Source organism: Arachis ipaensis, chromosome B2 (genome assembly GCF_059453495.1).
Source record: "Arachis ipaensis isolate K30076 ecotype BB chromosome B2, ASM5945349v1, whole genome shotgun sequence".
Classification (NCBI taxonomy): Eukaryota; Viridiplantae; Streptophyta; class Magnoliopsida; order Fabales; family Fabaceae; genus Arachis; species Arachis ipaensis.
The window spans coordinates 57,699,502-57,725,499 of record NC_142437.1 but is presented as its reverse complement, the minus strand read 5'-3'; the positions used below and the strand labels follow the sequence as shown (position 1 = coordinate 57,725,499).

The 25,998-nt window shown below is 37.7% G+C and overlaps 1 protein-coding gene across 1 annotated transcript; it reads right to left on the bottom strand.

Moving 5' to 3' along the window:
- Positions 1–16,705: 16,705 nt before the first annotated feature.
- On the bottom strand, positions 16,706–17,914 carry LOC107627204 (uncharacterized). Its single transcript, XM_016330056.1, has one exon. The coding sequence runs from the start codon at positions 17,912–17,914 to the stop codon at positions 16,706–16,708; it is 1,209 nt and encodes a 402-aa protein (XP_016185542.1).
- Positions 17,915–25,998: the final 8,084 nt, after the last annotated feature.

Here is a 25,998-nt window from a genome sequence, read left to right as displayed (position 1 = left end):
AAATAAAATTGAAAAAGAAACGATCATACCATGGTGGGTTGTCTCCCACCTAGCACTTTTAGTTAGAGTCCTTAAGTTGGACATTTGGTGAGCTTTCTGTTATGGCGGTTTTTGCTTGTACTGATCCAGGAATCCCCACCAATGTTTGTACTTCCAATATCCTCCGGGGTCCCAAACTAGGCGCAGAAAGCCTTCAAGTAAGTTAAAGCAAGTGACAAGACCCCAAGAGTGTTGATTTCTGGGATGAATTCTGGGGTCCTAAATCTTGCTTTTGCACCCGTCTTCTTGTTGATCATTATGTTCCATCCGGGTAGTAAGCAATCTAAATTCTCACTAGAGTGGCCAAACAACTTTCTAGACCCATTCAGTTGAGCTTTACACCAACCTTTGCGTTTAAACTTAAAGCTTCCAACCATAATGAACCTTGCAGGACAATTCTTACCACTGACCATCTTCCTCTTACTCTTAATGCCACAAAGAGCTCTAAGTTGACCATCTATCTCTAGTAGCCCATATTCAAGTGGAATTAGAAAGCTAAGGGATATGAGTTTTACCCACTTGAATGTTGTGAAGGATGATGGCAACTTAGAGGGAGGTATTTTTAATGAAATTGCAAGCTCCAATCCCTTGTGCTCTTCTCTGATAATTACCACCTCTTTGCAAGCTTCTTCAATTTCAACCTCTTCCTCTTGGTAGCTTTCTTCCAATTCAATCTCCTCTTCATTGCTTTCCAAGGGCATGGGAGGTTGTGCTTCTTCTTCTTGAATCTCCATCTCTTGATCAACCTCTTCCAAGTCTTCAACTGTGATATGCCTTGGAGGTTGTACACCTTCCTCAGCATCAATTTCAAACGTCTTGGAAGGGGGTTCTATGACTGGACTTTCCCATGGAGGTTCTGTATCTCCTAAGTCTTCAACCACTTCTTCTTCTTCAATAATTCCGGCTTCCTCCACTTGTTCTAGTACAAAGTCATGCTCCGTACTGTTCACTGGAGTTTCTAGTATCTCCTTCATACTACGTTCTTCATTAGATTGTCCACATGAAGCCATGGGGGTTCTTTGAGTGTCCGAATGTCGGGAAGCTAATTGATTTATCACTTGCTCCAATTGACGAATGGTTGCCTGAAATCGATCCACTGTTTCCTTGAAACGATCCTTTGTCTCTTGATGCACTCGGCTTTCATAAATAGGATCATAGTGCTCTTGGATTGATGGATATGGAGATTGTGAATATTGAAGTGGTGGTTCTTGTGAGTAATTGGGTTGGAATTGGGGTGGTTCTATATATAGTTCATATGGCTCATAAGGTGGTTGGTATGGTGGTTGAGGGTTAGGGTCATATGGAGGTGAATGGCGGAAAGGGGCTTGTGAGTTTGGTGGTCCAAAGTTATGTTGAGGAGGGGGTTCATAGGCGTATGGTGGTGGTTGTTGATAATCAAAAGAGCGCTTACCATAGCCATTGCCTTGATATGCATCACAGAATGGTTGTTGATAGTCCATTGGAGGTGGTTGTTGCCATGAGGGTTGATTAAATCCTTGTGGCTCCTCCCATCTTTGATTCTTCCAACCTTGATGCCAGTTCTCATTATAGTTTCCATTCCTAACAACAACATTGGAATCAAACTTGAAGCGAGAGGGGTGAGAATTCATAGTAGCTAATAAAAAATTAAAAACAAAAATAAAAATAAATTTAAATTAAAAGGTTATCGAAATTTAAATTTTGAATTTGAAAATTAAATTTTGAACTTTGAATTTTAAATTTTAAATTTTAAATTTTGAAATTTGAAATTTTGAATTTAAAATTTTTTTTTTTGAAATTTGAATTTTTAAAATTTTTTAAATTTGAATTTTGAAATTTGAGATTTGGAATTTGAAAAATTTTTAAAATTGAATTTTGAAAATTTTTAAATTTGAATTTTGAAATTTGATTTTAAAATTTTGAATTTTTGAATTTAATAAGGAAACAATAAAATGACACTAAATTTAAAAATTTTTAGATCAAAACGAAGAAAACAACTAAGAACAACTTGAAGGTCATGATGAACACGAAGAACAACTTGAAGATCAAGATGAACACCAAGAAAAAAATTTTTAGAAAAATTTTAATAATTAAATAAAAATCAATAACCTCTTAATTTATGAAAAAAGTAAAAATAAAAACAAAAATAAAAACAAATAAACAAGTAAAAAGCAAATATTTACAATAACCAATAATAAGACACACGTTTGCAATTCCCCGGCAACGGCGCCATTTTAATGTTAGGATTTTTGCCAGTAAAGAATGTCATAAAAACAGTCGCGTTGTAGATATAGTCTCTAAACCAACAAAAATCCCTTCGTACAAACGTTTTGGTTGTCACAAGTAACAAACCCCTTTGAAATTGATAACCGAGTATTCAAACCTCGGGTCGTCTTCTCAAGGAATCGCAGGGAGGTCTGTTCTTATTATTGGTTATGAGTTTGTAAATTGGGATTTTGGAAGTAAGGAGGGAATATGTTATATGACAAGTAAAATAAAATAATAATAATAAAATCTCTTGGCAAGGTATAAGAATTGGAATTCCTATCCTAGTTATCCTTATCAAGTGTGAAGAGAATTGGGTTTTAATCCCACTTGGTCAGCCTTTATTAAACAAAGGAAGGTTAAGTGGACTGATTAGCTTGATTCTCAAGTCCTAGTCAACTCCTGTGGAGAGACTAGTGTTAGAGCAATCCTAGCTAAAGCAGAATCTGCCAATTTCAATCACTTGTGAGTTTGATAACTCAAGTACTACCAATCACTTGACCAAAGCCAAAAGGGAGAAAAAAATATCTAAATTAAATTGAAAGCAATCTTAAACAGAGCAAAGCAATCTTAAATCTGAAATACCTCAATTAACATTAATTAAGAAAATTATATGTAACATGGAAGAGTTCATAAATTAAATTGGAAAAATAAATAAAAATAAAGAACCTGGGATTGAGAGCCACTCCTAAAACTAAGAGAAATCCTAAATCCTAATCCTAAGAGAGAGGAGAGAACCTCTCTCTCTAAAAACTACATCTACTCTTAAAATTGTGAATATGAGAGCATGTTTATGAATGGATGCATTCCTCCACTTTATAGCCTCTAATCTGTGTTTTCTGGGCCGAGAACTGGGTCAGAAACAACCCAGAATTCGTTGGTTGCGAATTCAACATGCTGAATTTCCGTCACTGAGACGCGGCCGCATGGAGCACGCGGTCGTGTCGTCTAGTGTCAGAGAAACTATGGAATATTATATATCAGATCGAAGCCCCGGACGTTAGCTTTCCAACGCAACTAGAACCGTGTCGTTTGGATCTATGTAGCTAGAGTTATAGCCGTTTGAGTGCGAAGAGGTCAAGCTGGACAGCTTAGCAATTTCTCCAACTTCTTGTATTCCTTCCACTTTTGCATGCTTCCTTTCCATTCTCTGAGCCATTCTTGCCCTGTAATCTCTAAAATCACTTAACACACATATCAAGGCATCTAATGGTAATAAGAGAGGATTTAAACATAGGGAACTTAAGGCCAAAGAAGCATGTTTTCAATCAAAGCACATAATTAGGAAGGCAAATGTAAAACCATGCAAATAGTATGAATAAGTGGGTAAAGAGTTGATAAAATCCACTCAATTGAGCACAAGATAAACCATAAAATAGTGGTTTATCATAACCCAACCTGAGGTAGTTTTCTTTTCTTAGCTATTTCAATAAAAAGGTTAATTAGTTTTATCTGTATTGCAAAAAGCTAAGTTTGGTGTTGCACACCAAAACAATCTAAGGGAGAATGAAGGATTCTAAGTTTGGTGTTCCACCAAAAATATCATTATAAAACACATTCTCACCTTCTGTATAATGCTAGCTTCAAGCAATCAGATAAAAGTAGCTAACCAATCTGCTATTTTCTAGTCTATAGTTCTATTACCTTTAGCAAAGACAGAAGGGTCTCACATATGGTTAAATTGCTGCATAAGAAGCATTGGCAAGGGACTAAGTTTGGTGTTCACACACCAAAGTAAGTTCAAAAGCCCACAAATAAGCTTTACATACTAACCAGTTGCCTAAAGGGCTTGAAAAGCAAGCAACTTTTGAGGATTATGCAGGAAAATAGCCAACAATTAAAAACATTCTGCATTATTACTCAAAAGGGACACAACATAAGGAAGAATGAAAAGCTGCAACCGAACAAGTTGTATTTGTACTTAACCCCTGTTGTTGATTGAATATTTTAACGTGGGAATCCCTATATGTCTGGCTGAAATGTTCATTTAGTTGCAAGTGGAAAAATTTGCTAAAGAATGCTATCTGCATAATCTTGTCATCCTTCATTAGCTTGAATTTGGTTTTGTTCCTTGTTGTTTGAATAAAAGAAAAAAAATGTTTGATTTAGAAAATTGAATGTTCAATATTGCAGAAGTAAGGATGAAAGTTAGTGGTGATAATTGTTTGATTTAATGCATAGCTCATGAAATAAAAGCTGCATAATGATATTTTCCTAGAAGTGTGAACTGGTTTGCTGTTATGAAGCCTTGTATCATTGAAAGTCCCTTGAGAATGAATCAAAACAAAAAGAAAGAGAAAGAGAAAATCCAAGAATTGGCAAAGAAACAAACAATAAGGCTAGACACCAATAGCTTGGACCCTAGGACACATGCCTGTGGTGTTTTTGTACGAGGATATGCTTGGACAAGTAGGTTCTGAGGAGTATTTTAAAACTTGGCCACTTAGATCAACTGATTTGGGATTGCCAACCAAAAGTCCATTATCAAGAGCAACCTAGCTACAAAACATTTAGTGATCCAAAGAGATGCTGGGCATCAATGATCCTAGGATGAAATTGTGAGCCATGTGTCTGTGGTGAAGAAATGTGAGCAAAATAAGCCAAAGGCTACTACAACATTTGCCACCAAGCCTTCATTAAGTAATAAGCTTTATAAGAAAAATAAAGAAGGAAAAGCTAACAAGGGATTAAGCAAAAAGTAAAACATTATAGCAGCAACCTTAGTGAACCTTTAAGGAAACATTTCTTATATAGCAGCAAGTAATAAATGAGCTACCATTGATCTGCATAAAACCCCATGAACCAAGTTCAACTATCTGCTAAATAAGGACATGCATACTTCTCTATTTCATTTCATTTTCTCTTATGTTTAGTGCTTGCTTGGGGACAAGCAAGTTTTAAGTTTGGTGTTGTGATGACAAGTCATCTTATGCTAACTTTTCAAGCATTTTTCACTTGTTTCATTAGGTTTTATGCACTTTCTTGCATTGTAAGTAAGTGGTTTGGAGTGGAATTGCATGGTTTTATTGAATCAATCAACCACTCTTTAATTGATACTAAATCATGAGGTTTAAGCTAAATTTAATTGGTTTTTGAATGATTTATAAACCTTGTAAATTTGGTGATACTTTGATTGGTTGTTTTGATTACTAGTAGGTGAAGAAAAAAAGAAAACAAGAAAGTGTGGCTTAGGAAGCGTAGCCAAAGGAAGAGAAGCGTGGCCCAAGGAAGAGAGAATTGTAGCGCAACATCATGGAGCTAGAGCCATAGAGCTCTTACCAAGAGCTCAGCGCTCTCACAAGGAGCGCTACTTAAAGGACCAAGGCCAAGCAAAAGGAAAGCTAAGTTCTCCTTGTGAACCGAGCGCCACAATTTGACAAGGAAACAAGGCAAAACTTCAAAGCTGCGCTCTTGCCAAGAGCTTTATCGGGAGAATTCCAAGAAAAATTCAAAGAAAAATTTTTCAAAGTGAGGACACCAAGGTTCGAACTCATGAACAAGGGGGAGTAAGGGAGCGCTACTCTCCAAGGAATTAAGCCAAACTTGGCTGAAATGCACTCCCCAAGGATCGAACCAAGCACCTAAGGAAAGGAAGGAAGCGCTACTACAAAGCTTGGCAAAGGAAAAATGCACAAAATAGCACAGCAAGGATTTGAACCAAGGCACTCCCACTCAAGGCATGTGCTAGCCTTGTTTCCTTCACAAAGAAAAAGGGCCAGCAATGCCTCCCCAAGGATTCGAACCTGGAGCCTCACCCTTGAAGCATGGATGCTGCGCTCTCAAGGAGAGCTGAGCGCAACATTGACAAGGCTGGGAGCAAAATTTGACACGGCCAAGAAAGCATTGGCACGCAACCAAGGAAGCAAGGCCAAGGCAACAAGGGATGCTGCGCTCTTGGGGAGAGCCGAGCACTACCCTGATGCCATCCAAAGAGCTTGTCACACCAAAAAGGCCAAGGAGACAAGCACCAAGGCTGCGCTCTCCCCATGAACTGAGCTTGACCCTGGGAGTGTGACCCATAGCCCAAAATTCAACCAAATTTCCAATTTAATTCAATTCTTCACCAAATTAAAAAGCCCACTCCAAATTCTAAAATCCAAAAATAGGAAGTGTATAAATAGAAGTTAGTTTGAGTTAGAATGAACCTTTTTTCACACACTTTTACTTACCTTTTGCTTACTTTTGAATTTTCAATTTTATTTTCAAGCTTTGGAGGTTTGGGAATTGAGGAGAGAATTGAATTCTCTTCTCTTTTGTTCTCGCCTCTACCCTCTTCATCTTTGTTTTGAATCTTGGATTAAGAATTGAAAGAATTCTGTTTCAATCTTGATCTAAGATCTCTCTTGTTACTTTCTGCATAATTTCAAAGAATTGTGGTTTGGATCTAAGTTCTCTTTACTAATTTCATCTTCTATTTCTTCTGCAATTGTTCTTTTACTTCTCTGCAATTATTCTCTTGTTGGATCAAGGAAGGACTTGAGATTTAGACTTGTTTTCTAGTCTCCTCCACCCCTGAGATCTTCAACTTTCCTTTAGCTATTGCAATTAAGCTACATTTTGCTTTCTGTTTGGTTTCTCAAGTAATTCTTCTTTTCTTGTTTAGATCTGCTGCATCTCAATTCATCTTCTACTTCTCTGCTGATTGTCATTTACTTTTTCTTATTTAATTTCTGCAATCCCAATTCCCAAATCCTTTTATGATTCAAGCAATTTACATTTCTTGCACTTTAAGCTTCAGTCATTTACATTTCTTGCAATCTAAGTTTCTGCAATTTACATTACTTGCACTTTAAGATTCAGCTTTTTTACTTCCTTTGCCCTTTAATTTATAGTCAAATACCCATCTCCCTTTAAATTTCATGCAATTTAGCTTCTGTTGGATACAAATCACTCAAATCAACACTTGTTTTCTTGACTAAATTAACCACCCAACAAAAATTGCTCAATCCTTCAATCCCTGTAGGATCGACCTCACTCACGTGAGTTATTATTACTTGATGCGACCCGGTACACTTGCCGGTGAGTTTAGTGTTGGATCGTTCTCCACACATCAGTACGCATGGGTCACGCGTACGCGTCATTTGGATTTTTCTTGTCACGCGTACGCGTCACCTTCGACAATGCACCCCTTCACACGTGCACGTCTGTCACGCGTGCGCGTCGCTCTGAATACTCCAAATGCTCATTTCTTCATGAATTCTCCACTTGAATGCTTTTCTCTTCACTTATTCCATCCAACACTTACCTTATAAACCTGAAATCACTCAACAAACAGATCAAGGCATCGAATGGAATTGAAGTGAATTAAATTTGGCTATTTAAAGGCCTAAAAAGCATGTTTTCACTCTTAAGCACAAATTAGGAGAAATTCAAAAAACCATGCTATTTCATTGGATATATGTGAGATAAGTTGATAAAATCCCCTAAATTAAGCATAAGATAAACCACAAAATTGGGGTTTATCAAACCTCCCCACACTTAAACTAAGCATGTTCTCATGCTAAACTCAAGAAAGAAACAAAGGGTATTAACATTTATTCAATGCAAACTATCTAAATGCAACCTACCTACATGCAATATATCTAAATGAATGCAACTATATGGTCAAAATAAATCAATCTCCAAGAATATATATATATATATATATATATATATATATATATATATATATATATATATATATGAACGAAAGGGCTAAAGGTATTAACAATCAAGTCAAATCCACAATTGAATCGAGTTCATGAAAAGAGTTTACAAACTTGCAAGATAAGAGATGATCGTAGGTGAAAACATGTAATTGAGCAATCGAACCCTCACCGGATGTGTATCCGCTCTAGTCGCTCAAGTTTATAGGGTTGATTCACTCAATTCTCTTCTAATCATGCTTTCCAAAATTTATTTTTTATCCAAAAATTAACAATTATTTAATGCATGCATACAAATATCATGAGGACTTATCCATAGGTTGTAATGGGGCTAGGGTCAAGGTAGGATTGTATTTGGTTAGGTGGACTAGAATTAATCTTCGATTAACTTAAACTTTCCACCTAACCTATGACAAGTTATACTATTTAAAGCAAACCTAACTACCCATTCTTCACTTTGGGACATTTTGTCCCTTTTTCTATTGCTTTTCTTTTTCTTTCTTTTTCTCTCTTTTCCTTTCTTTTTATATATTTTTTTATTTTTCTTTTTCTTTTCATACACATTTTTTTTTGTTTTTCTCTTTTTCTTTTTGATGAATTATATACAAAGGTACCAATGCATATGGTTAGAACATTTAATGCATGAGCATGTACCCAATTCCCAATATTTTAACAAAACTATAAAATATACTTTTATCTCACCCAATGTTCCCAAACCTCCCACAATTGAATGATAAACACTCTCACTAGCCTAAGCTAATCAAAGATTCAAACAAGAGACATTTATTGTTTTTCTCTTTAAGGCTTGTAATGTGCTAAAATTAAGAACAAAAGGGAATTAACATAGGCTCAAAATTGGCTAACAATGGAAGATAAAAAGTAGGCTATTCGGGTAAGTGAGCTATTTGAAACAATGGCCTCAATCATATAAATGCATGTATACATAGAATAATGGACATAAAGAATCAAATAAATCAAAGATTACAATCATAGAAAGAGAATAATGCACACAAGAATGGAAAATAGTGGTTATATGATGTAACCACACAATTAGGCTCAAAACTCACATGCTTATGTGTTCTTAGCTTAAAACATGTTCCACAAATATATATAATTCAAGCAAGTTCTAAAAAAATTTTTTTCAAATTAATTGGGGTGCCCTATAGATGAATTTCTTGAAAAATTTTATTATTTTGACTATATAAGCTTATTATATATGTATATATATATATATATATATATAAGCTTAGAAATTTGTCACCCAAAACCGCCGATTGGTCAGATGACCTCCCCACACTTAAGTTTGCACCATTCTCGGTGCATTCAATGATGAGCAAGGGGGTACGATGACTATACGGGTTGCCACCTTTAGGTGGTGGATCAACCGGTCGCTGTGTGTTCTTTCTCCCACTTCCGTTTTTGCTTATGATGACTCATCCATGAAAATTAGAAAATAGCACAATAAGATGAGAAAATGCAAAGGCAAGGAAGTGTAAATTGTTGGAATGAGGTAATAACCACTAGAATGGAGTGAGTGAATTAGCGTGACGTTGATGAAAAATAGGTGTGTGAGTTCTAAGATTGCGCGCGGTTTAGAACTCACACCCTAGTATTTAAATGCCATGTTACAATTATACAAAAGAAGGGTGCACTTCACTAATTCTAGTGTGCTTGAAATACTTTAAGGAAACTTGTAGGTTAAGATAACAAATAAGTCATAAAGAAGCATGAAAGCACTCAAGCAATTAATCAAGCAATTGTGAATTAGATAATGAATGGACATTGATTGGTGTGCAAGTAAACTTAGTGAACCAAATGAAATATAAAACTCACACATCAAACAATGACACATATTGAAGTTTGTTTGCAATACCTAAGTGACATAGAGGTAAAGGACATGGGTGCTATGGAACTTTGGAAAAAGAAGATAGAAATTAAACTCAATCACATAGCAAACATGGTCCACAAAGCTTTACAAAGCTAAAAAATATGTCACTATGTAAGCTTTCGATCCAATTCCAAAATTCCACAATCTCAATGCATGGAATAGGTGATGCAATCATAAACAAGCATCACCTAACAAAAAATACATTGATAATACACAATTGCCTAAGAATGGATGATGAACGCATGGTGGCCAAAACATGCAATTCAAAAGAGTTAAGTGCTTGAAGGCAATTTACAAGTACTTGGTATGCACAAACGTTAAGTATGAAGAATATAGTTCCAAGTAACAAAATATAACCTCAACAAAGGAATCCAACAATGAATAATTTCAGGATCAAGAAACAGCAAATCAAATCAATAATCCAACATTTACCAACTAAAACAAAAATTAAGATAACTAACTAACTAACTACTAACAACTAACACACTAAGGAAAATAATGGTAAATGGTGGATGATAGTGTTAGATGATGGTTGAAGGGTGGAAAGAAAAGAGAAGAAGAGAGAAGGAGGAAAGAAATGGAGAGAAGGGAAGAAAAGAAGGGGGTGGAACAGGGCAGTGAGTCACGCGTACGCGTGAGTGGCAGGAGTGGGGTGCGATGCGTATGGGTCAACGACGCACTCGCGTGAGTGAACAGAAAGATAGGTGACGCATACGCATGGGCCAGAATTATGCTAGAGGCACAATTTCAGCACACAACGCGCGTAACTCTCTGGTTTTTGTACTGGGCATGGAAAATTTGGTGGTCACGCGTACGCGTGGGTGACGCATACGCGTGGCTGGGTGCTCTGTTTTTCAAAATTTTCCAATTTCTTGCGCCAAATCAAGCATTCCAAACCTCTGAACAGCTACCAAAATACCATAAAACCTTATTTAAACATGCTAGACTACTAAATAGACTCAACTAACCAAACAAAACATGAAATTAAACTAATTTACCAATATGTACAAAAAAGAGACAAATGAAAGGATGTTACCATGGTAGGGTGTCTCCCACCTAGAACTTTTATTTACTGTCCTTAAGTTGGACTTATTGGGAGCTCTCATCAAGGTGGCTTGTGCTTGAATTCATCCTTAAACTTCCACCAATGCTTGGTCTTCCTTTGTGCTCCAAGATTCTCAATTAATTGCACCAAGTCTTGATGGAGTTCTTCACAAGTTTGGAGCTCCCAAAATTGATCCACATCTCCCAAACCTTATTTTCACACCTGTCTTCAAGTTGATTATCATGATTCCATCCGGGTGGTATGCACATCGAATTCTCCTTTAGGCACCAAACTACCCTCCTAGACCCATCCAATTGAGCACTAGTCCAACCTTTGCGTCCAATCTTTGAAGCTTCAACCATAATGAGTGATGCAAGAATTATTGTCGGTAAAGAATTCCACAAAAATAGTTACGTTTCAAGTATAGTTCTAAACAAACAATAGATCCTCGAATCAAATTTTAATATGGTTGTCACAAAGTTCAACCTCAATAAAAGTAAACCAACGTATTCAAACCTCGGGTCGTCTCACAAGGAATGGCAAACATGAGCATCAATATTGGTTAGAATTCTGGGGTTAGGAGTCATAAACAAGAATTTAAGCTACTAAACTTAACATGCGAGGAATCTTAAAGGGCAAGAAACTAAATCAAAGCAATCAAAGCAAGGTATAAGCAATTTCAATATAACAAGAGAACATATAAAGCTACTTCTATTCTAAGACTAAGTAAACAACTAAACTAACTATAACAAGAATCAAGCAATTTGGATTTTTTGGGTTTCAAAGATGAATAATAAAAGAAACTCTTGGCTAGGCATAGGAATCGGGATCTCCATCCTTGTCTAATAACCATATCTTGACAATTATAAGGAACCAAGCTCATTAAGTCTACTTCTACAAGGGAAGTATGTCAAATGGCTTGGTCAATTTCAACTCATAAGTCCTAATCTATCTACTAATCGGTTTAGTAGTAGACTAGTGTCAATGGGTATCAATTTGACCACTAGGGGTTCTCAAATCACCAAACCAATTAGACCCAATGACTCAAGATCACCGAATTCCCTTAGCCTAGGCCAAGAGTATAGAAAACTACTCCATAATCAAAGGAAATATTTCATCAAACACATAGTATACATTAACTAAAGGCATATTCAAATTGCAAATTAATTGGAAATTAAAAGTACCCACTAACAATTATCCATGGAAACCAACTCAATTAACACTATCAATCATATAAAACATCAATGCACTAGTAGAAATTCAAGATCCATAAGGTTCATAAAATGAGAAGAAAAAGAGAAATAACAAGAAAACATAAATCCAACACAAGATCTAAACAAAATTATAACTAGAGAACTCAAATTAAGTAATTGAAACTAAAATTAACAAAATCCAATTCAAAATTTCAACAAGGAAAAATCAAAATCAAACTTGATCTAGAGAGAAGTAAGAGTTTCTCTCTCTAGAACAACAAGAACTAAAAACTAGCTAAAATTGTGTGTAATGTATGAATGATTGATCCCCCATTTCCCCTAGTTCCATGGGTCTTTTTCCATGCAGAATTGAACTCAGATTGGGCCTGGAGCCTCTCAGAAATCGCCAGCCACGATTTCATTAATGATGTCACGTGCTGGGTGTCACGCGTGCACGTCATCTGAGTTTTGCGGTCCACGCGTATGCGTCAAGCACGCGTACGCGTCAGTGGGGTTTCTGCCAAACCACGCGAGTGCGTCAGTACTTGTGTGCCAGTGCCAGCTACATAAATCCACGCGTGTGCGTCGACCACGCGTGCACGTCGCCACCAATTCTCCAAAGCTCCATTCTTCATGTCCCTTCCACTTGTGCATGTTTCCTTTCCATCTTCTAGACCATTGTTACCTTATAGATTCTGAATCCACTTAACAAACACATCACGGCATCGAATGGTAATAGAAGAGGATTAAAATATAGCAGTTTTTGGGTTAAATAAGCATATTTTAAACCATGAAGCAAAATTAGGAAGGAAATACAAAACCATGCAATTTATATGGATAAGCGTGGAAAATATTGACAAAACCCTCCAATTCTACACAAGATAAACCACAAAATTGGGGTTTATCAAACCTCCCCACACTTAAACCAAGCATGTCTTTATGCTAAAAATAAAAAGACCAAAGAATATAGGAGAATGGGGTTTATGAAATGTAATTTACCTACATGGATGCAACTAATACAAATGCATCTATCTACTTGGTCAAGAGTAAATCAATCTCCCAAGAACATATGTGAATACATAGGGCCAAGGCAATTAGATGATTCATGAACTCTACCAATTTATATATCAAAATGACGTGTAAACAACTTACAAGAAGAAAGCTTATGAAAGCCGGGAACAAGGAGTTGAGCATCGAACCCTCACTAGAAGTGTATCCGCTCTATTCGCTCAAGTGTATAGGGTTGATCACTCAATTATCCTCTAATCATGCTTTCCAAGATTTGTTCTTCATCTAACAATCGATAGTTATTCGGTGCATGCATACATTCATCATGAGGGTTTATCTTTAGGTTGTAATGGGGCTAGGGTAAGGGTAAGGATGCATATATGGCCAAGTGATCTTGAAATTTGAATCCTTGATTAACCTAAGCTCTCACCTAACACACACAACAACCTATACAATTCTAGTACACAACCTAACTGCCCATTTATTCACTTTTCAGACACTCACGCATTCTCTTTTAATCCACAACCCATATGCATTGGTTATTATTGGCTTTGCCTTGGGGCATTTTGTCCCTTTTTTATTGCTTTCTTTTTCTATATATTTTTGTTTCTTTTATTTTTCTATTTCTTTTTCTACAAATTTTTCTCTTTTGCTTTTCTTTTTTTGGTGAAACATATACAACAGTGCCAATGCATATGGTTTAAACATTCAATACATGAGTATGTACCTAATTCCCAACATTTCAATAAAAACTACAAAAACACACCTTTTAGCTCTACCAATGTTTCCAAGCTTCCCTCCCGCTTAGATGACACGCACCCTCACTCGTCTAAACTAATCAAAGATCCAAATCAAAGGACATTTATTATTTTTCACTTAGGGGTAATGATATGCTAAATTAAAGAACAAAGGGTATTTAACATAGGCTCAAAATTGGTTAACAATGGTAGATAAAAGGGGTAAGGCTATTTGGGTAAGTGAGCTATTGAAATGACGGCCTCAATCATATAAATACATTCGTACACAAAATAATGGACATATAGAATTAAACAAATCAAAGATTGCAATCATAGAAAGTGAACAACGCACACAAGAATGGAAATAAGTGGTTATAAGATGTAACCACGCAATTGGGCTCAAAACTCACATGCTTGTGTATTCTTAGCTCAAAAATCATATTCCAAAATAAATTCTTCAAGCAAGTTTAAGATAAAAAAATTTTTCAAAAATTGGTAGGGGGCCCTAAAAAGAACAGTTTCTTGGAAAAAAAGTCATCACCCTAACCAAGTAATCCTAACAAGAAACAACTACAATGCAAAAAATTGTTTAAATGCAAAAAACTAGCCATGCAATGCAAATTATCCTAATTGACAAAAGAAAATTAAAATTTTGGGTGTTGAAAAGAGGGGTTGTTACCTACGTTAGAAATTTGCATGGTCCTCCGTGCTATCAATGATGAACAGAGTGGGTCTGGGAGTGTCACCCTCAATGACCATAGGATGGTGAGACAAGGACTTCTCCGTGTTCACCTCTTGATTACTTCTTTGCCATGATCCGAGGTAGACTCCAGATTGTCGTTTTTCGCCGTAGGTGGGTTGGTGAATCTTGCGGGAACTTCCTTTTTTACTCGTCAATGCAGCTAGAGCTCTTCAACCACTTAGCAAGTGGTGTGGCCTTCGAGGAAGTTTGCGCCATGACGGTTGTTCTTTGAGTTTCTCTCTTCATAGACGGCTTGTTGGAGGTATTTTCCCTTCCTTTTTAGTAGCCATCCTAAATAGGAAGAAAAGATAAAAACATTAAGCTCAGAGACATAAAAACCAAAATTAATACAATGCAAGTGAAGATTAATGCCACAAAGGAGTAAAGTGTCCTGAAGACATGACAGCTGCAACATGTAAGCAAGACAACAATATAATCATGGAGGCATATCACTAGCATGAGATGCAAGAGTAAGAGAGGCATGCAAGTATAAAGCATGAGAATCGTGGGCTCAGGCATCGATCACAACAATGACAAACACATGCAAGAATGATGGAAGTCATAGAAAAACTTTTCACTCAACTAACTCCAAGACAATGAACCACTCATTCTTACATGATGCCACAAACATAGCAAACCATAAACAATGAGCAATTGATGATGAAAAATCATGAAAATGACCCTCAATGCTCATGTAGTGCAAGTGTTGTGAAAAAGAGATACCAAGTTGAAAGAAAAAGGTCAACAATGAACAAAGATGCCATTGGCTCTTTTTCACAAATACTTGATGTGCAAATTGTAAATAACAAGCAAGTTTGATGAGTTCAAGGGGAATATGCCCCAAAATAGAATGTTATTTATCATAGTACAACAAGTTAAGAGATATGAAAGAATCCACCAATTTAGAAATAAATGAGATTCAACACCTATACAAGAGAATAAAAGGAAAGGAAAGAAACAAGAGTAAACAAACAAACAAACAAACCATAAAATTAAAATTCAACCAAAACAAAGAGAGTAAAGTAATTAAATGCAATAGTAAAGAAAAATTAAAAAAAAGAAACAAAAGAGAAAGAAGAGGCATGTAACTATGAAAGGAGGAGAAAGTAAGGTTGGGTGTAAGTGAGAAAAGGAGAAGAGAAAAAGAGAGAAGAGATAAAAGAGGAGAGAGAAATGTGAGACCACCGGAGGTGGTAGTCACCGGTGGTTGTGGGCGGAGAAGAAGTAGTAAGGAGAAGGAAGAAGAAAGGAAGAAAGAAAAGAAGAAAGAAAAGAAAATAGGAAAGAACAGTGCAGCGTGCCCTGATAGCTGCGTCGGGCACGTGACGCGCGCGCCTCACTCACGCGTACGCGTGGAAGAGGGAAAAAATGAGCGACGCATAAGCGTCGTCCACGCCTACGCGTGGATAGCAGAAATGGGAAGGGGGGACGCGTGCGCGTCAGCTGACGCGCACACGTGGGGTGATATTGTGCTCATCGCACAAAGGCAGCACAAAACTTGCACAACTTTCTGGTTTTTATACCAGGAGTTGCGAACTTAGCAAACGACGTGTATGCGTGGGTGTGTGAGATGGACAAGTGACGCATACGTGTCATCGACGTGCACGCGTGGGAGGCATTGTGCTCCCAGCACAGATTTTGCACAGTGCCATCACAACTCTCTAGTTTTTATACCAGGAGTTGTGGAAATGCAATCGACGCGTGTGCGTCGTCCACGCCCACGTGTGGAACGATATTTTTTTAAACAAAATGAGGGAGGCAATTATAGCAACTCTTGACATGCATTCAATCTAGGTGCTTCAAAAATACTTAGAATTTCAGGCAATACTCAAAATCAAGCATTTTATTCAAAATCACCAATTTAACCAATACCAAGGTCAATGAAATCCTCATGAAGGCTCTATCAACTCAACAAAATCAAATGAAATCAGGCATGCTTAAACGAATTCAACACAAGTAAACAATCACAAAATCAAACAAAGACTCTAAAACTACATGCAAGAAATTATATACAAGGAAGATCATACCACGGTGGGGTGTCTCCCACCTAGCACTTTTCTTTAACGTCCTTAAGTTAGACGGTCATGAGCTTGAGATCATCTTTTTGGAACATCCTCAAGGACATCCATCTTGTCCTTCTTGTTGGCTTTGGTAAGAGTGTCCTTCAAGGGGAGATGCCTCCACTTGTCAATTGCACCATGATTGGGTGCCTGTTCACTTGAGGATATGGAAGTCGTGGATCCTTCCCCTTTTCCTTGCTAACTCCTCTTATACCCAAATTCCTACTGACACTTATCTCATTATCACTCATAAAGTGTTCTTCAATCACATCATCCTCAACAATGTCACAACCAAAAATTGAATGTACCTCTAGAGGTTGCCTCATGGTTTTCTCCAATTTGAACTTCACCACCTTCCCTTTGGCTTCAAATGAGTAATCCCCAGAAAATGCATTTAATTTAAACCGGGATATCTTCAAGAAATGCCTCCCAAGCAAGATGGAGGATGGCCTATCAGAATCAATGGGAGGTGTCTCTAGGATATGGAAATCCACCGGAAAGATTAAGTCCTGAATTCTCACCAACACATTCTCAGCAATGTCCGCAACTGAAATTATACTCTTGTCTGCAAGCACAAACCTAGCTCTGGATCGCCTCAATGGTGCAAGGTTCAACTTCTCATAAATTGAGAGTGGCATAATGCTCACACACGATCCTAGGTCACACATGCAATCCTTAAGTTGAATCTCACCAATCATACAAGATACCAAGCAAGGACCGGGATCACTATACTTTTCAGGAAAATCATCCATCATAGAAGAAATATAATTGCCTAATAGATTCATCCCTAGTCCACCAATCTTATCTTTATGAGTGCACACATCCTTAAGGAACTTAGCATATTTTGAAACTTGATGTATGACATCAAAGAGTGGGATAGTTACCTCCACATTTTTGAAGATTTGTACTATGTTGGGGTCAAGCTCCTCATGCTTCTTGGCCTTCTTAGCTAACGAAGGAAAAGGTATAGGAATTTGTTCCTCTAAGTTGCTCTTCCGCTTCGGTTCCTTGGCCCTCAATTGTTCTTCTTCTTCTTTTGCAACTTCTTCCTCATTTTCATCTTCATCTGTCTCCATTATTTTACCAACTTCTACATTAGGAACATCCTTCGCCAACTTGATGGGCTTGTGTTCGACTTCCTCAAGCGTTGTACCACTCCTCAAGGTGATTGCATTGATGCTACCCCTTGGGTTTAGGATAGGTTGGGAAGGAAGGTTGGATGAGCTAGAGACTTGGTTGGTGTTGGTATTGTTGGTAGGAGGTAGGGCCAACCTTGAGAGAATTTTGGTGATGTTGGACAATTGAACACTCATGTTATTGAATTGGGCCCTATTGTTCTCTTCTTTTTCTCTACCATAGCTCTAAGTCTCTCTTGCTCTTGGTAGAGTGCACGGTTAGAGTCATCACCTTGGTTGATGGAATAAGAAGAAGGTTGATTGGGTTGTTGTCTTTGATGAGGCGTTTGGTATCTATGGTTGTTGTTTTGGTTTTGTTGTGAGTGTTGTTATGGTTGGTTATGGTGGTTTTGGTTGGTGTTGTTATGATAATGAGAGGATGAGTTACCTTGGTTCCATCTTTGATTGTGGTTGTTCCCTTGTGCATTGTCCCTCCAACGTTGGTTGGAACTATTACTACGAAAGTAATTATTTTGACCTTGAGATTGATAGGGTGGACGGTTGTTATAGTTCACATTGGCTACCGCAAGGGTGTAATCCTCTTGTACTTGATGGCATTGGTCAGTGTAATGTGCGATGCTAGAGCATAAACCACATACTCTAGGAGGCCCTTCGAGTTGGAGGATTTGGGGTGGGGCTTGGACAGCTTGGAGTGAGTAAAATGCCTTTTGTTCCTTGTGCATCTCCGTGAGGAGAGTGGTCATGTCTCCAAGCACTTTGGTCAAAGTTGAGTCAGAAGATGGTGCTTCCACCACACTCTTGGGATGATTGTTCCTCATCACTTTCACATGTTGGGTAGCCTCAACGACATCATTGATCAAACTCCATGCTTCTGCCGCCGTCTTGTTCTTAGAGAGAGAACCACCACTAGCGGTAGTGAGCAATCTCTTATCTGGTGCACAAAGACCTCTAGTGAAATAGCTAATGAGCAAGTGAGTGTCTAACCCATGATGTGGGCAAGACTCCAACAATCTCTTGATCCTAGTCCAATATTCATAGAAGGTCTCTTGGTCTCTTTGCATTATAATGGAGATTTTCTTCTGAATGTAGTCGGTCTTCTCTGGAGGAAAGAACTTATCCAAGAATCCTCTTATCAACGAATCCCAATCAGTCACCAATGCATCAGGTTGGGAGTAGAAGCACTCCTTTGCTTTCCCCTCAAGAGAGAAGGGGAAGGCAAAGACCATGATAGTAATCTGATCGGCACCATGCCTCCGAGCAGTAGAACAAGCCACTTGGAAATCTCTCAAGTGCCTTATAGGGTCTTGACCCAGCAATCCATGATATTTCGGCAACAAATTTATCAAGCTATTCTTCAACTCAAAATTAGGATCAAGATTAGGATACCGAGCTTGCAATGGTTGAAGAATAAGATCCGGTGCTCCTTGCTCATGCAAGGTGATCCTACGAGGCTCTGCCATGTGATTATCACCTGTAGTATGCAAGGATATATCAGTAGTACCAACAAAAAAGTAGGAAGTTCCTTCGTTGAATGTGGATTCTAGATCACTCTCAGATTGGTCTAGTGTTTCGAAAGGTTCCTCAAGAGAGGCCGAAGCACTAGCCGCGTAATCCAACCGACGTCTAGCTTTCCGAATGTGAAGTAAAGTTCTTTCAATTTCGGAGTCAAATTCGGCTAAGCTAGAGTCCGGTTGAGACCGAGTCATTCAACTTAGAAACCATAGCTCATGCATTAAAGAAAATTTAAACTAAAAATAAACTAATGAAAGCAAGTAAACAATCTACAATATTCACATATTCACATAACCAATATCAAAGCACACATTGCAACCATTCCCCGGCAACGGCGCCAAAAATTTGATGCAAGAACTATTGTCAATAAAGAATTCCATAAAAATAGTTACGTTGCAAGTATAGTTCTAAACCAGCAATAGATCCTCAAATCAAATTTTAATATGGTTGTCACAAAGTTCAACCCCAATAAAAGTAAACCAAAGTATTCAAACCTCGGGTCGTCTCACAAGGAATGGGAAAACATGAGCATCAATATTAGTTAGAATTCTAGGGTTGGGAGTCATAAACAAGAATTTAAGCTACTAAACTTAACATGCGAGGAATCTTAAAGTGCAAGAAACTAAATCAAAGCAATCAAAGCAAGGTATAAGCAATTTCAATATAACAAGAGAACATATAAAGCTACTTCTATTCTAAGACTAAGTAAACAACTAAACTAACTATAACAATAATCAAGCAATTTGGATTTTTTAGGTTTTAAATATGAATAATAAAAGGAACTCTTGACTAGGCATAGGAATTGGGATCTCCATCCTTGCCTAATAACCATATCTTGACAAATATGAGGAACCAAGCTCATTATGTCTACTTCTACAAGGGAAGTATGTCAAATGGCTTGGTCAATTTCAACTCATAAGTCCTAGTCTATCTACTAATCAGTTTAGTAGTAGACTGGTGTCAATGAGTATCTATTTGACCACTAGGGGTTCTCAAATCACCAAACCAATTAGACCCAATGAATCAAGATCACCCAATTCTCTTAGCCTAGGCTAAGAGTATAGAAAACTACTCCATAATCAAAAGAAACATTTCATCAAACACAGAGTATGCATTAACTAAAGGCATATTCAAATTGCAAATTAATTAGAAATTAAAAGTATCCACTAACAATTATTCATGGAAACCAACTCAATTAACACTATCAACCATATAAAACATCAATGCACTAGTAGAAATTCAAGATCCATAAGGTTCATAAAATGAGAAGAAAAAGGGAAAAAATAAGAAAACATAAATCCAACACAAGATCTAAACAAAATTATAACTAGAGAACTCAAATTAAGTAATTGAAACTAAAATTAACAAAATCCAATTCAGAATTTCAACAAGGAAAGATCAAAATCAAACTTGATCTAGAGAAAAGTAAGAGTTTCTCTCCCTAGAACAAAAAGAACCAAAAACTAGCTAAAATTGTGTGTAATGTGAGAATGATTGATCCCCCCCCCCTTTCCCCTTAGTTCTTTGGGTCTTTTTCCATGCAGAATTGAGCTCAGATTGGGCCTGGAGCCTCTCAGAAACTGCCAGCCATGATTTCATTAATGATGTCACGTGCTTGGTGTCACGCGTGTGCGTCGACCACACATGCGCGTCATCTGACTTTTGCGGTCCACGCGTACGCATCAAGCACGCGTACGCGTCGGTGGGGTTTTCGCCAAGCCACACGGGTGCGTTAGTTCCTGCAAGCCAGTGCCAGCTACATGAATCCACGCGTGTGCGTCGGCCACCCGTGCGCGTCGCCACCAATTCTCCAAAGCTCCATTCTTCATGTCCCTTCCACTTGTGCATGCTTCCTTTCCATCTTCTAGACCATTCTTGCCCTATAGATCTTGAATCCACTTAACAAACACACATCACGACATCGAATGGTAATAGAAGATGATTAAAATTATAGCATTTTTAGGGTTAAAGAAGCATGTTTTAAACCATGAAGCAAAATTAGGAAGGAAACACAAAACCATGCAATTTATATGGATAAGTGCGAAAAATATTGACAAAACCCCCTAAATTCTATACAAGATAAACCATAAAATTCGGATTTATCAATGAGCCTAGATTTACAACGCCAACCACTAAACATCCTTCTCTTACGCTTCATTCCACAAAGCGCCCTAAGTTGGCCATCCGTTTCAAACAAACTAAATTCAAGTGGGATAATAAAGCTAAGAGTGATGAATTTTACCCATTTAAATGAAGGATTAGATGGCAACTTAGGTAGAAGAGTTTTCAATGGTCTTGACAATGCATATTCCACTCCGTCCACCCTCTTTGAGAGGCCTCCACCACATGGCAAGATGATTCATGCTCTATCCCTCGCCAAGCTTCCTCAAGTTCGCATTCTTCTTCACGGATTTCTTCTAGCTCTTCCCCGTCACTCAAATCATATCTTGGAAATTGAGTGAAATCTACCACAACATCAACTTCAAATTCAATGGGAAAGGATTCATCAAGCTCAAAATGATCATATGTTGATGCGGAATCATCATAGATAGGAAGACTTGTTGCTTGTACCACTTCTTTTAATTCTTCATTCACAATGTATCTTGAAGGTTGTGCACTAATGGATATTTTGGAAAACAAATTCCAACACCCAAAACTCGCCGCCAAGTGTACCAGGTCGCATCAAGTAATAATAACTCACATGAGTGAGGTCGATCCCACAGGGATTGAAGGATTGAGCAATTTTAGTTTAGTAGTTGATTTAGTCAAGCGAATCAAGTGTTAGTTTGAGTGGTTTGTAATTGACAGAAGCTAAATTGCATGAATTGTAAAGGGAGAGGGAAGAATTGCAGTAAATTAAAGAGAACAGAAAATAAAAGTGCTGAATCTTAAAGAACAAGTAAATTAAATTGCAGAAACTTAGATTGCAAGAAATGTAAATAACTGAATATTAAAGTGCAAGAAATGTAAATTGCTGAATTATAAAAGGAATTGAGAGTTGGGATTGCAGAATTTAAACAAGCAGAAGTAAGAGACAATTAACGGAGAAGTAGAAGAAGAATTAAGATGCAACAGATTCAAATAAGAAAAGGAAAATTTCTTTGAAAATTCAGACAGAAAGTGAAATGCAGTTCAATTGCAAAAACTAAAGGGAAATTGAAGATCTCAGGGGTGGAGGAGACTAGAAAACAAGTCTAGATCTCAAGTCCTTCCTTGATCCAATAAGAATAATTGCAAAATGAAATGGAAGAGTAAATTGCAGAAGAAGTAGAAAAGAAAGCAGTAAAGAGAATTTGGATTCAAATATTAATTGCTGAAATTTTTGCAGAAAAATAAACAAAGAGATCCCAAGGTGAGATTGAAACAGAATTTCTTCAATTCTTCATCCAAGATCCAAGACAAGAAGTAGAGAATGCAAAAGTAAGAACAAGGAAGAAGAGAGATCAATTCTCCTTCCCAATTCTCCTAAATAAACTCCCAGATCCAAAATCAAAGTGAAACTCTCAAAATTACAAGTTAAAATTCTAAAAGAAAGTCAAGATCCTTTCTAAATCAAACTAGCTTCTATTTATACACTTCCTATTTTTGGATTTTAGAATTTGGAGTGGGCTTTTTAATTTGGTGGAGAATTGAATTTAAATTAAATTTTGGTCCAATTTTGGCCCATGGGTGCTTGCTTCCAGTAGTGTGCTTAGCTCCTGGTGAGAGCGCAGCACTCATGACTTGTGTCCTTGGCCCCTTTGTAGCGTGCCAAGCTTGGGTGTAGCATCAGGGTCGCGTTCAGCTCTTCCCAAGAGCGCAGCATCATGCTGCTTGTGGTGTGTCTTGTGCGCGCCAATGCTGCCTTGTCAATTTGGGTGCTCCCAGCTTTGGTCCGTGTCAATTGTAGCGACAAATAAGGAAGGTAGCGTTCAGCTCTCCCCAAGAGCGCAGCATCCTTTGTTTTATTAGTGGAGCTTCCGTGTTCGAGGCTTGCTGGGAACATTTTGGAAAAATTCCTTGAAGAGTAGCGCTCCTTTTGGGTCCTCCATGTCCTGGGTTCGAACCTTGGGTGAGCCAAATTAGTGCCAAATTTCTTTGGCCCAATTCCCTTGCAAAGTGGTGTGAGTAGCACTCAGTTATGTATGAGAGCGCAGCGCTACTTGTTGTTTGAGTGAGGCTCCCACTTCGATTCCCAGTGAATGCATTTTGTGGAGCCAATTTTCTTTATGCCTAGCAATATAAGGTAGCGCTCAGTTAAGTAAAGCAACTGAGCGCCCTTACCCTCATTGGAGTGGCGCCTTCTTGTTATCCCTCAGGTGCAAGGTACAAGTCTTGGTGAATGCTTTTTTGTTAATTTTCCTTGGAGTAGCGCCTTTCTTGGCTCCTTAGGTGCAAGGTTTGAAACTTGGTGGCTTCACTAGCAAATATTTAGCCTTGCATTTTCTTTCATGAAGCCCGATAATGCTCTTGGCAAGAGCTGAGCATTGTGCTTCTTCCCTTTCTTCCTTGGTTCATTATAGTGCTCAGCTCTCAAGGAGAGCGTAGCATCCAAGCCTTGTTTCCTTGGTTCATTATAATGCTCCTCTGGAGAGCATTGAGCTCTTAGAGAGAGCGCTGTGGCTTTCCTCCTTCAATATGCCACGCTTCCTTATTTCTTTTGCTACATTTTTCTCTTCTTTGGGCCACGCTTCTTAGGCTACGCTTTCTTGTTTTCTTCTTTTCTTCACCTACAAGTAATCAAAACAACCAATCAAAGTATCACGAAATTCACAAGGTTTATAAATCATTCAAAAACCAACTAAATTTAGCTTAAACTTCATGATTTAGTATCAATTAAAGGGTGGTTGATTGATTCAACAAAACCATGCAATTCCACTCCAAACCACTTACTTACAATGCAAGAAAGTGCATAAAACCTAGTGAAACAAGTGAAAAAATGCTTGAAAAATTAGCATAAGATGACTTGTCATCATGCACTATCTTCCTTAACATTATTTTCGAACCCCAAGGAAGAGGGATCTTCAACTTGAGATTCCTCTTTGCATTCAACATCTCCTAAATCTTCAACCACTTCCTTTGGTCCAATTATCTCTACTCCCTCCTCTTGTTGCACTTCTTGCATTAACTCCTCTTCTTTACCTTGAAGCCTTAAATTCATTCCTCACTATGCTCCTTGGTTGATCCTCCACATTCGTCAATGGGAGTACTTGGGATGCATGAGCTTAAGTGAGAGGTCATGTGGTTAATGGCTTTCGCCATGGTAGCAACCATGGTTTCTAGCTTCTTTAACTCCTTTTACTCCTCTTCTTACTTTTGGATATAAGAGTTGATGTCTCTTTGTATTCTAGCATGAAGGCATGGAAAGCTTCCTCAAATGAAGGAGGTGGTAGAAGAGAGGGTTCATTGTTTGGGAGAAAGGTGTTGTAATTGGAAGGTGGTTCATATTGGTAAAAGTCTTGAGGTGATGTATAAGAAAATGGTGGTTCTTGGGAGTATTGGTGTTGGAATAGTGGTGGCTCTAAGTATGGTTCATATGGTGGTTGGTATAGTGTATATGGGTTAGGGTCATATGGAGGTGAATGGTGGTATGGGGCTTGCGAGTAAGGTTGTTCAGGGCTATGTTGAGGGAAGGGATTATATGCATGTGGTGATTGTGGTTGACAACCACAATGAGGGTCACCACGTCTATTAGGTTGATATGCATTAGGAGTTGGATTATACCTATAAGAAACCGAAAGAGGTTGTTGCCATGAAGAGTATCCATATGCTTGAGGCTCCTCTCACCCTTGATTTCCAAATCCTTGATGCACATCCTCATTGAAGCTTCCATTTCCTACAACATAGTTTGAACCAAACTCATAGCCAAAGGGATGAGAATTCATAGTGACAAGAGAAAATAAAAATAAAAGCTAACAAGAGATAATGAAAGTAAACTCCTAAAACTAGCAACAACTAACAAAGAAGCAAAAGGCAAGCATATTCACAATATTCACATATATGTAATAACCAATAATAAGCACATATTACAATTCCCTGGCAACGACGCCAAAAACTTGATGTGAGAATTTATACCGGTACGGAATTTAACAAAATAATTTCGTTGTGAGCATAGCCCAAACTGACAATCGATCCTCAAATCAAAGTTTAATTTTGGTTGTCACAAGTCCAACCCAATAAAAATAACCAAGAGTATTAGTCCCGGGTCGTTCTCCCTAGGAATTACAATCGAGTGCTCAATTATTGGTTATGAAGTTCAATGGGGTTGGGTTGATAAAACAAGAAATTAAAAAGGGCAAGAAATGTAAATCAAACAACTAAATAAAGCAATCACTAAAGAGAGACATTCATGGAAATGATTGAGAACCTAGGCTTTCTATCCTAGTCATTAATTATCATACAATGATTAATAAGAGCTAATCCTATTTAGTCATCTCCAACATTGGAAGAAGGTACAATGTTATCTTCACATGAGAGAAAGTCAAATAAGACTAGTTAATCTCAATCCAAAAGTCCTAATCAACTCACTAATTGAATTAGCAAGAGATTAGAGTCAATGAAAACAATATTAACTAACAACCCTAGATCACCAACATAAGTTGGGTATTAATGACTTAAGATTGCCTAATTTCTCTTTCCAAGTCAAGAATGCTCAAAAAGCTACTCTAACATCCAACCAAGCATTTTGTCAAATACTTGGAAGGCACAAAAGGAAAGCATCATAAAATTGCAAGAATAATAAAATGTACTACTACCCAATGCAAGAAATT